The sequence below is a fragment of the Pithys albifrons genome, chromosome 8, assembly GCF_047495875.1.
Source record: "Pithys albifrons albifrons isolate INPA30051 chromosome 8, PitAlb_v1, whole genome shotgun sequence".
Lineage (NCBI taxonomy): Eukaryota > Metazoa > Chordata > Aves > Passeriformes > Thamnophilidae > Pithys > Pithys albifrons.
In genome coordinates, this window is record NC_092465.1 from 20,466,594 (window position 1) to 20,479,131 (window position 12,538).

At 38.0% G+C, this 12,538-nt stretch overlaps 1 protein-coding gene across 1 annotated transcript in view; it reads left to right on the forward strand.

Annotated features, from left to right (window-relative positions):
• The first annotated feature begins 2,088 nt into the window (after positions 1 to 2,088).
• COL28A1 (collagen type XXVIII alpha 1 chain) overlaps positions 2,089 to 12,538 on the forward strand; it is a 32,233-nt gene continuing 21,783 nt past the window's right edge. Inside the window, exons 1-12 of the mRNA XM_071562298.1 lie at positions 2,089 to 2,245; positions 2,881 to 3,449; positions 4,736 to 4,756; positions 6,163 to 6,222; positions 7,475 to 7,528; positions 7,815 to 7,859; positions 8,396 to 8,422; positions 8,706 to 8,750; positions 9,346 to 9,390; positions 10,044 to 10,097; positions 10,877 to 10,945; positions 11,591 to 11,659. Coding sequence (XP_071418399.1) covers positions 2,089 to 2,245; positions 2,881 to 3,449; positions 4,736 to 4,756; positions 6,163 to 6,222; positions 7,475 to 7,528; positions 7,815 to 7,859; positions 8,396 to 8,422; positions 8,706 to 8,750; positions 9,346 to 9,390; positions 10,044 to 10,097; positions 10,877 to 10,945; positions 11,591 to 11,659 — 1,215 coding nt within the window. The remainder of the gene's footprint in view (positions 2,246 to 2,880; positions 3,450 to 4,735; positions 4,757 to 6,162; positions 6,223 to 7,474; positions 7,529 to 7,814; positions 7,860 to 8,395; positions 8,423 to 8,705; positions 8,751 to 9,345; positions 9,391 to 10,043; positions 10,098 to 10,876; positions 10,946 to 11,590; positions 11,660 to 12,538) is intronic.

Below are 12,538 nucleotides of genomic sequence, written 5' to 3' on the forward strand. Positions count from 1 at the left end.
TAGCAAATAGCTTCAGCATCCAGCTGAATTGTCCTACCAGTCCCCCTCACCTATCTAAATTGGAACCAAAGCTGCATCCTTTCTCCACAATCCCCTCAGCCTCCTTGGCTCTGACTGTGATAAGCGGGCTGAGCTGGTGACATCTAAGATGGAAAGGAGGACAGCAGTTAGCATTGGATCCTCTTTGTGTGCCTGTAGGTGGAAAAATGAATCCACAGGAAAAGAAGAAAGGCATTTCTGTGCAAAAGAGCTACTTGTTTAATACATTAATTTGTAATGCAAAGCTTTCTGAGGATATTTGAAGAATTAGGTGACAAGCTGCAATCACTAGTAAAAGAGAGCCTTAAGGATCCTTAGCCACTCAGCTTAGATTTTTGAAGGCATTGTACTATGTGTCAATCTTTGTTCTCTATCACAATTTTTGAAAGGATAGGTATGACAGAGAAACCTGGATAAACTGTAGTCTGAAACTGGCTTTCAGACTGGTCTGCCATTTTTGGCCACCTTGTGCTGGGCAATTTGACCAGTGACTGAAATTTCAGTTGGTCAAGACCATGGGACAGTAAATATCATTTTACTACAGCGGTTAACAGGAATCCCTCATTATGATGATATTCATTTAGTTTTGAAAGGGATGAACTGCTAAGGTGATGTTGAAAACATGATGCCCAGTATGAAAAGCTACCTTGCCAAGGCATGGCAGCTGTGCAGAGGTATGAAGGTGAAAGGTGTGTGGTAGTGATGGGAGAAGAGAGTGAACACGGTGGGGGTGGTGTGTAGGGAAGTGTTTTAGGGTGAGAACAGTGCTCTTCCATACATGTTCCTGTGAAAATGGCTGTAGGGGACTAAACCTAGGATGCATATGCATAGCATGGAGGGGAGGAGAGGAGTGGGTGGGTACAGAAAAGGGGGAGCCAGTATTGCTCTTCTTTGCCTTTCTCCTTGTCTCTGTCTGCTGGCCCCTCCTGACATATGACACCGACTCTCACAGGAGCTTGCAGCCTGACTTCTCCCTCTTTTCCTCACAGAGTACCCAGCACAGCTCCCGGAGGCCAGTGCAGCTGCCAGCGAGCTCACGGGCAGCATCCTGCCTCTCTGCAGAGCCTTCTGCTTCAGAGCATTGAGGTAAGGACCTCCTGTCCTCTCTGTGTCTGTGGGCACGAGATGTCCTGCCCTAAACTCTCAGGAGCCAAGAAAGTTTGCAGACATGCCTGTGTTATGAACTTGTGTGAGAAGCTCAGTCCTGTTAGGTTCATTCTTGCCATGAAGCTGCCCTTTTAGTGTATGTATTGTGGCTACCTGGGGAGAGTTTGCAGGGAGATGACGATGAAAACTACATGGGGCAGGACTGACTTGTCAGTCCCTGAGCAGCCTGTGAGCTGCTCCAGGTGTGTCTGTGAGTCCAGGACAAACAGCTTTGGTCCCTGCTGAAGGGAAAAGTCCTATCAATAGGTAGCTGTCAAGCCTGGGCTCAGCACTATGGGTCCACATGTCCCCAGGGTTGCACAACAGTACATTCATGCCTTGACAGCACCCTCAGGCCACAACTGTTCCTCTGCAGGACTGGTGAAGCCCAGGGGGCTATGATAGCAAGAAGTATGCATGACCCTCAGTTATTAAGTAAAGAGAACGGGGAAAAATGCAGGTTTGCCTTTGTAACTTCTCTCCACGTCAGCTCTAGAAAAGCAGGTTTATAAAAACCACCCCTGCGAATTACACTTGGGGTTCACACTGCATCCATATGGCTACAGCCATGGTTAAGGTTTCTGAGAAGAACTGGTTGTACAAACACTACCAGGTAGTGACAGAGAACTGAAGTGTGTTTGTAAAATGTTTGTCATGTGCTAGAACTATATGCATTATGCTTGAAAATCACTCCAGCATGTCTCTGTTGATTACTCATTACATGGTTTTGAGAATATTTTACCTGAAGAAAGTGAAATCAACTTGGTTTTAGGGATTATAGTTAAAAATACAGACTGCTAAGCAACCTGTTGTGTCAAAATTGAATAATGTTTTATTGTCTATGTACTGCTGTACTTCTGTATTATTATTTGTGTTGTTTAGAAAACAGAAATCAAACAAATGATGTTCCTCAGATTGTCGTGGCTTTTGTGGATAGTTGAACACCATAAGTTTTTAGCAGAAAATCTCAGGGAAGAAAGAAGATATGGATTGAGAAGATCAAACCCTGAACACATTCTGTCAAATACTGTAGAAAAATATCCCAGCGCAAGTGAGCAAGGTGAATATTGTAATTTTAAAACAGGTGTTGGGTTTTTTACCCTGATTTATTTTTATTTGGGACTACACAGTTAACTTGTCTTCTATGGTACTGCTTATAATCAAGCCAGGTTTGCCTCATCCTACATTTGCACATGCCTTATTTTTCACCTCTATCTTTTTACTCCCATCTTTTCCCTCCCTTTTTGTGTACTTCAGAAAAGGAGATTACTTCTGTGTTTTTTTATTAAATGGCTGATAGACTCTTACTGTCACAAAAAGAATAATGGCCATATAATTGTATTTTTATAGAAGTAATGTCACCGGTAGTTCAGAAAATAAGTACTCTGCAGATCCTGCTTTTAGAAATTTTTATGTCACTGAATGTGAGTGTCAGTACCAAGGAGAAAAATCCAGCTCTGTTAAATCACATTCCAGTATCTTGTTCAGTAAGCATCATTTTCCTGTGCATCTGTTCTGGAGAAAGTACCTCAGCCTCTCTATGCTCTATCTTCATGAGGGGCTCACACCTGCAATTGGAGATATTGTCCAAAAATTCTATAATCGTACTCCCACTCTTGAAATCTAAAACATGTAAGGGTAGAATGAGATTTAGTATGAAGTCACCCCACTTATCTACATACCTATTTATTCTAGATGAAGACTGCATTCTGGAAATTGCTTTTTTACTGGACAGCTCCGAAAGTGCCAAGGTCTATAATCACGAGCAGCAGAAAAAATTTATACTGCAAACAGCAGACAGAATGAAAAGTCTGCACCTTAGTTCTGGACATACCCTTCGCTGGAGAATGGCCTTACTTCAGTACAGCAGCACTGTTTTCATAAAGCAAACATTCCATGACTGGAAAGGTCCTGAAGCATTCAAATCCCACATTGCTCCCATCGCCTACATAGGTCATGGCACCTACACAACTTATGCTATAACTAATCTTACACAACTGTACATGACTGAAGGGACTCCAGGTAGTGTGAAAGCAGCTGTGCTTTTCACCGATGGAGTGGACCACCCAAGAAACCCAGACATTTCTGCAGCTACAGCTGATGCTAAAAACCAAGGAATTGTATTTTTCATAGTGGGAATGACCAGAGTAGCTGAGGAAGTTAGCAATGCTGCTAAGCTCCGGCTCCTGGCCAGTGTCCCAGCATCCAGGTTCGTTTTTAACCTCCAGGAGAAAGAAACTGTGGAGAAGGTTCTCAAAGAAATGGTATGTATGAGAAAGAAATTGAAATAATTTTAGGAACATATGTAAAAATTGTCTTATCAGCAATATTCTGAAATGTTGATGCTATTGATGAAACCTGTATTTTTACATGTAAAAGTGGCCCACTTATTAATAACATCACTGCCAAAGTACAGGTTTTGTTTCTCTCTCCATCATTCAGATTTTGTCAACCAAAATATTTGACACTGGAAACTGAATTAGATTTAAAGAGACCTGTTGTGACATTATCTTTGTTTTCCTCCTAAGAAAGGTATTTCAAACCTCCTTTCTTAAAAAAAAAACAGTCAAGCTTTTTACTTCCTAGGGCCTTCTTCTGCAGCAAGTAGGAAAATGACATTGGCTTTTGTATTAGAAAAATATGCAGCTCTTGCAGAAGTGGAAATAAATCTATAGATCATGGAGATAACTCAATTTAGATAAAATCTGAAGTTGGGGATAGAAATCTTTATATTTCCATGAAAAACCTACCACGTAATCAGGAGGAGATGTGTAAATTGAGCTTGAAGTTTCATTTGTATGCCTTTCTTCTCTATTTAAACTTCATTTATAAGAAACATATCCTGCCAAGTATAGAAAATGGAGCCATATTCTAGTCTACAACCCTAGTGCCAGAAGCTGTGGGTGAAGTCCTGTTCCTGGCAGGCACAGAGATATAAAGCAGAAATATGAGTAACACCCAGGAGACTCCTGCAGTGAAACAGACACCAAAGTGGCCTCATGCTGGCCCAGAGCAGGCAGCTGAGCTGCCTTCCTGTCTGCCTGTCCTTCCCTCTGACAGCATCCTTGCATTGGTGTCCCTGTACATCACCCTTCCAGTGTTCTTACTGTGCTCATGTTGTGTGTGCCTAATAGCATCAATGGAAAAACTCCTGGTTTTCTCGAGTGTAGTGTAGAGAATGTATCCTTCAGTCCTACTAGGGAGCTGCTGCTATTCAGCACTTTGGAAACAATGCATTTGGTGGGTGCACAGTTCCCATATACCCAACTAACCTGTTTACCACTGTAATTTTAGCAAATTATGGCTGGACAAGGAGAGTCAGTGATTTCAGTCAATGAAAATTGAAAATATTTAAATTATTTTTGAGAATTGAGAGATTGCTAGAATGTTTCTCAGAAATGAAAGTTTAATTAATTTAGTAATTTTGTTAATTGAATAATTTAATTAAATAGTTCCTGAAGCAATTTGTTTTCATATCTTTCAATGTCCTTTCTGTAGAGCTGGATTATGACTTTAAGTTTCTAAGGTTTTCAATATCTGTCTTTCACAGAAAGATCTCTCTGAAGAAGGGGTAAGTACTTCAAGTATTTCTTTTTCCACACAGAAGTACTGCTTCATACAGATATTCACAATTACATGGAAACATAATTCAAGAAAACTGATAGCTGAGGAAGTTGGTTAAATATTGAGTCTAATGGAATTGCCTTCATGTTAAACATGGTTTTGCATTTGCAGAACAGAGTTTGCTATCCTAATGTATTTTCCAAGTTAAAAAAGAACAATATGTGAGTATTCAGGTTAGCATGAATTTCCTGCTACGTCTTGGCATATCATCTAACAGACTCCATGGAGAAGAAAACATCCCACAGAGCTGAATTTAGTGCAGGTCTGGCCCTTAATCCTCTTCCTATATAATAGGGTTTAAAATAGCGAAAGAACTCAAACCATTGCATTTTTCCAGCTTGTCCACACAGTGTCACCCTGACTGCAGGTATTGGTAGGTTTGGGTGGCATTTTGAGGGGAATAAAATTACCTTTCCTTTTAAAGATGTTAGTGGTATTTAAGGTACACTTATCTCAGACAACAACTGTTCTCATGAGCAGCTCAAGAAAACCACTAAATATTATGAGTGCTCTCTTGAAATGTCTTATTTTTCACTCATTTCCTCTGACACATTGATTTTTCTTCAATATAGAAGTAGCAAGACATTCAATGTTATCCTTGGAAAACATATTTTTACTAATTGGGATATTCAGATAAGAATGATATTTAAACCCTTCACTTCTATACATATCCAATATGAGCAAAAAAATAAATAACTAAACCAAAATTAAAAACAACATTCCTTATCCCTCCTTCAAAAATAGCTCCAGTATCTGTAATAATTCTGTATTATGTAATGGTTTTAAAGTTTCAAGAAGATCTTAAAAATCTCATAAATACATACTGTAATGATGTTTGACTGGACACATGATGGTTGAGTTGACAGAGGAGACAGAAAGATTAGGAGATGTTACAATGAATTGCATTAACTAAATAGAAATATTCATCCATACCTGTTTTGTATATAGGTCAAGCTAGAGCTAAACTGAGATCTATCCCACATATAGGGGAGTTAAGTAGAAAAGGAGTTAAGATGTTTTCCTACCCCATTGTCTTAGCAATCTCTACAGACTCTATAGACAGACACAGCTAACTTATGAACTGTCCTTGTGAAGAGTTTGGAGGTAAAGCCATAATCAAGATGACTGAAATTTCAGGAATAGGAATGATACCAGGTTTTGGATGGAATGTAGGAGGCCACAGTCCAGATTAGTGTTAAGCTGACAGTTAAAAATTTCTGTAGAACATGTACATATAATTTCTGGTCATTACTGGTGTACTCAGACTAGCCATACAGTAACTTACAACAAATGTCCATGTATTTTCTATCTGTTCTGCTAAAATGTGCTGATTTGTACCGTTGTCATTCAAAGTGTCCCCAGGTTGCCACATGTAATTGTGAGAAGGGGGAAAGAGGCCTTCCTGGCCCTGCTGTAAGTAACTGTCATTTATTAAATAACTGATATACCGTATAAATCAAGCTTCAATTAATTGTTGGAATTTTTAAAAGAAATTGTGTGAACCCAAATCCTGAGACACTGAAAGTAGAAGGTTCAATATGTAGTCCTTCATAGTTAAATTGCATGGAAATATCATGCTGTAGGAAATGTACAGAGAGATCTGAGAATGCCATGGGATACTCCCTCTGAAAAAGAACAGTATGGTGGGATCAGGCTCTCCCTTTAGCCACAGCAGAATAAAAGGCAGAAAGGAACAACTTTTCTGTGTGGAACAATAATTCACCTGTTGCAATCAGACAAGTTCAGCTGGATCTAACTAGCCCCAAATCAAACATTATATCCAAAAGGCTCTCTGAGAGGAAGAGAGAGCACAATACCAAAGCATTAGGAACAAAGAATCACAGAATATTCTGAGTTGGAAAGGACCCACAAGGATCATTGAGTCCAACTCTCAAGTGAATGGCAACTGAAACAAGAGACTTGTAAACAGGGTAAAATGGGCTGAACTTCTTTCTGAATAGTCTTACAAATGGAACCCATGAGCAGATTTGGAGGATTGCTTCATACAAGGTTTAGTGATCTAAACTACAGGGTTTGTGTTTCAAAAAGAGCTGAACAATCTGAGATTATATACCTAACATTGAACTAAAGCACCACAGTACCTTATAGGCCTTGCTCAAGGCGAAGGGACAGTGTCAGAGTTTGGAAAGAACTCTAGATTTGCCCACCCTCATCCATTTGACCTGAACTCCCTGGTATATACATAAACAGAAATACACACTGGTTTTAGGCTGCACAGTAAAGCACACCTTAACCAAAAACGTAGGCTCTGCTGGATGCAAACAGTTTTGCTTATTATTTTCTTTCTTTACTTGGAGAGTGCAGGTACCTCTTACACAGAATCATACAGCTCAAAGCATCCAGAAGAAAACAAAACACCCACTTAGCAAGCTCAGTAGCTACAGAAACACCTGATCTCCTCTTTTTTTCAGGGGAGACCTGAACAATTTTTGTTTACAACAAAGACAAAAGAGAAAAATGGCTGCCTATTGAGTTGGTCCTGCTGTTTCCAGAAATTCAATTTCAGGGTTATGGTAAATGCAGAGATTTTAAAAAATAAATCTATAGGAAGCAAATATCCTAAATGTAAAAAATAGCATATATGTTGTAAAACAAAATTATTTTACCAACATATATTTTAAGAATATTACTTTGCTATTTCTAGGGTAAAAAGGGTTGTACTGGGGACGATGGAGCTCCAGGACTGAAAGGAGAAAAGGTGATGTGATTTTTCATATTTAGAAGAGAGATTTGGTACTTCTTTAATAGGGAAAGATTATCCCAGTTTTGCCTATGTGCTTTCCACCTGAATTTCTTTAACTTCATCTACCCCCTTTTGCTGTAGTAAAGACGAGTATTCTTTACTAATTAAATGCTTGTATTTAAAATATAAAAACTGGTATACTCTCTGTATTGCATTTCCGTAGATCTTGAGATATCTACTCAGATAATCAGGACATTATCTTGGCCTTATTTCACTGATCTTGGTGTTGGATTATTCATAGGGGGAGCCAGGTCTTAATGGAATACCAGGACAAGATGGAACAGAGGTAAAAAATTTTTTCCCTTCTTCTGCAATGAGCAGTGCAATGAGCAGCGTTTCTTTAAGGCAAAATGACACCTTTTTTTTAAATTATAAAAGCAAATTTCAGTTCTGGTTTACCAACTAATGATTCATTAACACTAGAAGTGAAAACTTTTTCACTGCTTAATGAAAAGGAATAATTTCTTCTTATAAGTTTGATTTAGAAAATACTCTCTGATAATACACAGTCCCTCCTAAAAAGTGTGAAATGCGCTGATATGGTAATCTAAGAACATTACAGAAATTGACACTCTGCCGGCATCAGTCTAGGTTAGTTTAAATTTCTCATTTGGCAAAATGACACTTCATTAAGATTTGTTCACTTATACAACAGCATCTACCATGACCAGCAGGCACAGCATTTCGAATCCTACTGCCATGTTTAGGTTTTCTACTTGAAGTCCTGTTTTTCTGCAGAGAGTAGAATGTTAATGGAGCTAATATACTCCTACATTTAGGTTATATATCCTCACGATCTGCTTTGCCTTTTTATTTTCCCAGGGGAAATCTGGATATAAAGGAGAGAAGGTACTTCTTTTAGTCAAAACTTATGCTTACATATTCGATATTATAATTGTTTATTATTTATAGTGCTGTGATTCCTGTAAATACTAGTAATGAACAATAACATCATCTTAGCAGTTGCTGCATAAGATGTAATAGAAGATGTCATTCTTCCTCAATGAAATTAAACCACAATTGCTATAATGTGTCATGAATAGAATGACATCTAGGTTTTCAACTAAAGCACCCAGAGAATAAGGATGATATGCCATATACCTCATAAATATTTATTCCTATGCCTTTCCAGGGTGAAAGAGGCGAATGTGGAATCCCAGGAATAAAAGGAGACAGAGTAAGTAGCCAAAAGTTGTGATGCTTTCAGAAAACACAGTTAAACCACACAGCAACTACAGTTCTCTGAATAACAACCATGGTGAGAGACTTAAGGCATATATTAATTCTAAGGCTGAGGGAAATTAAAGCTGACAGGTTTAAACTCTGAAGTGAGCAAGGACAACACCATTTTCAATAACCTTTTCTGCTCTTCCTACATTTTCATGTTTATAATGATGGTTAAACTCTACCAGAGGCAGAAAGCTTGAATTAGGAAGCAAAAGGAATGAGAAGTAAAAATGAAATCAAGGTTTCAAACTCCAGTCTTTAACACTTGGTGTATAATGGCTGTAAATATTTTAAATGAAGCAAACTGAGTTTTATCCTGGATTATGGGTCCTTGATAATGAACTCTGTTCATTGTTACTCTGTATTTTGATTATCAGTCTATTTAAAATTTTATTAAATACTTTCTAGCTGCTGAGCTTCTCTTCAATGTCGTTTTTATTTTAATATAAAGGTATCTAAGACAGCTTAGTAAAAAGTTATCTAAAAGTGGTTTTGATGAAATCTAAATATACATAAATATATAATTTTTTTTACTTGTCTTTCAGGGTCCTGAAGGTCCAGTAGGCCCCAGAGGAACAAGAGGCCTACAGGTGAAAAAAAAAAAACAAAACCACAAAAAACCCCACCAAAACCAAACCAAACCAAAAAGAAAAGAAAAAAGAAGAACTTATAAACACAACAATACCTGGTTCCTTGGATTCAAAGTTCTGAAATAATATCATACCACAACTGTTATGGAATCTTTAAGTTGCTGAGTTCAAGTCACCTGAAGTCTATTTTCTTCAATAGCAAAATTAACAAGAATTTGGAAAAGCAGTTTGGACAAATAAATCATCCTTATAATTCATTGTCTCAAAGATTATAGTAAATACAGTTCCATAAAACCCACAATCACTCATTTCCCTTTCAATGTCTTAACTATTTCATTATCTCAAGAAGTACATGGGAACTCTTTAGTCTCATTATCCCCAAACTCTTGGACTGAAGGCCACAAAGCTTAGCCCATCACAGATGTTTCAGTAAATCTGGACTGTAGATTACCTTTAATTGTATTCAAATAAAGGGAGAGCGAAGTTGTTTCCCCTGATCAGCAGATCCAGCTCCAACTGAGCTTCAGCTTCAGTTCTGAAATGTCTGAAACTCTTGTTTTCATGCAGCCTACAGCAAATTATAGATTGGTTTCCAAGCTGCCATTGTTACAAAAGCATGAAAAATCTCATGAAAATCACTCCTGTTTTAATAGGGTCCACAAGGACAACCTGGAGATCAAGGGCCTGAAGGCCTGCAAGGATCAAAGGCAAGAACTGGATTATTTCTTCTCTTTATTAATGTGAAAAGGTATTAATATATCCTCACAACAATAATGATTTTATCCTTATACTTTATACCCTTCTTTTAGTGGATGCAATTTAATGTGACACTGATATGAAATCATTTACTTGTGGTATTCTACAAGGTTCCTAAAAAAGATTTGTTCTTTGTATTCAATTCAGGTCCAAATCACATTGTCATCTTTACTTATGAACAGTTAAAACATGGCAGCATCACAAAGTATTACTCAGCATTGTGTTTCTTCAGTTTTTAATTTAAAACTTTCTTTTCCTTAAGTGCCAGCAGGAATTTTGTCTGGCATCACAAACCAAGTCTTCTCTTGAAACTGTACATTCTCAAGAAGAATTCTATAGCTCAAAAGGAATATTGTTGTAGAGAAAGACTTGAAAATAAGTGTATAAAGGACATATTTCTTATGCCTCTTGATACCGTCTTTGCGCCATATGTAGAGCACCTGTTGGCCAACAGTGATGCACAGAAAACTTGGGTGTCAAAACTTTGATATCCCACATGAAATGAAACTTTTTCTTTTGTTTAATGTGTTAGGACTTTTACAGGAGAAATTATGTGCTTAATTAAGGGAATTTTGAAGCACTGAAAGAGTGAACAGATGAAGTACTGTGTAAGCCAATCCCCATGGGCTGAAATTCAGGATACACAACAATTAACCTACAAACTTAGTTAAACTGATTTCCCTGGACACCAATTTATAAGCAGAATTGTTTCTTTTTCATTCTTTGAAAGGGTGCAAGAGGCCTCCCTGGGCCACCTGGCTTTCCTGGAGAGACTGGAATAGGACTGCCAGGCCCAAAGGTACAAGCAACTCTTCTTTTCTGTATTGCATGTATTGTAGAATAAGAAAAAATACCAAAGACAGCTGAGATAATAGACTTGCTAATAGATAAGAAACTTCAAAACCTTAAATGCTGGTTTTGTGGTACTGGAAAGGTATTTTGTGTGTTGATCAAAACTGTTTGGAACAAAAGAAAGTAAATTTTACGTATGTACTTCAAAGGACTTTTTTACAGTAGTTGTTACTCTTGACGTAACTCCATCCAAGCTGAGTATGGCTGAGTGAAAACACAGGCATAGCCTTAAACAAATTATTCTGTGCAAAATAGGCTTGTTGGTTTAGATGACTGGCATAAAGAAACAAAAGCTCTGTGATAGAAATACTGATTTCTTGACCAGGAATATGATGGCAATAATTACTGTTTGACTCAACATTGACTTCTCTCAAATGCAGAGCTGAGGCTGTCCCATCATGCTGTGAAACTGCAGCAGTTCAATGTCTGCTTGGCCTCACATGTTATATGATCTGAGGACACTCAGATTTTCTCTGCCATTCCTGTATTCTCCTACACCCAGTATTTCAAGCACAGAATGTCTGATGAGTTGTTATATGCTGCACAGAAAAATGTACCTAAATCAGGCATATTCATCATTCTTTGTTTGAAGGGTGACATAGGTTTGACAGGACGACCAGGCCCTGTTGGACCACCTGGAGTTGGTGAGCCAGGATTTACGGTATGTCTATCTTTTATTTGGTGAGAAGGAAGCAGAACAGAAAAGGAAAATTCTCCATGCTTCCCTGTAAAAATGTGTGTTAAATCATACCATCTCTTTTTCTTCTTCCACTGTTTCGGACTCTCATACATACTACATCATCTGCCTCTTATTTCCCTCAATAAACTGAAAATGTTTCCAATTTCTCAACTTTTCTAATTATCTTTGTCTCCAAAACACGTGTGAAAGAAATACCATCTTATACAAAAAAACACATACATATTTAAATTAACCTGCCAAATGATAGGTTCAAATCCCTATGTGATAACTTAGAAGGTGAGTGCTTTTCAGTACCACTAGAACATTAACATCAGCATGGCTTTGAGGGGGAGAATTTCAGAATTTATAGTAGGTTTGGCTCTGAAATCTCTTCCTTCTTTTTCTTCCCTTCCTCCTGCTGGTCATTGTAAACTCAACCTCTTTGTGGCAATTCAGAAAATTTGTATGCTGATTTTATTATTGTTATTTTTTTCTAAATGTCAGGCAGCACCTTTTACTGAGTTAAATACTGCACAGCATTTCTCACCTCCTGGATAAAAGACTTCTAGCACAACCATGAGGGAGAGTCCAGTTTTTCACAAGTAGCTTTTCCCCACTGACAGATTATCAGTAATAATAATTTCAAAAGAGGTGCTCCCATGAAAAAGAGAAAGATTGTTTGGTAACTGAACCTACTAACTCAAATGTGTTTGAAAATACACTACTGGAGAAGTGTGAAGTCTCATTGAAGAGCCCAAGGAAAAGAGCATTACAAATCACACTAGTGGTGACAGTCAGTCAAAGTGCTTGTGGAGTCTCTTCAGTAACACCACAGAGCAAAGAGCCACTTGTGGGAGAAGA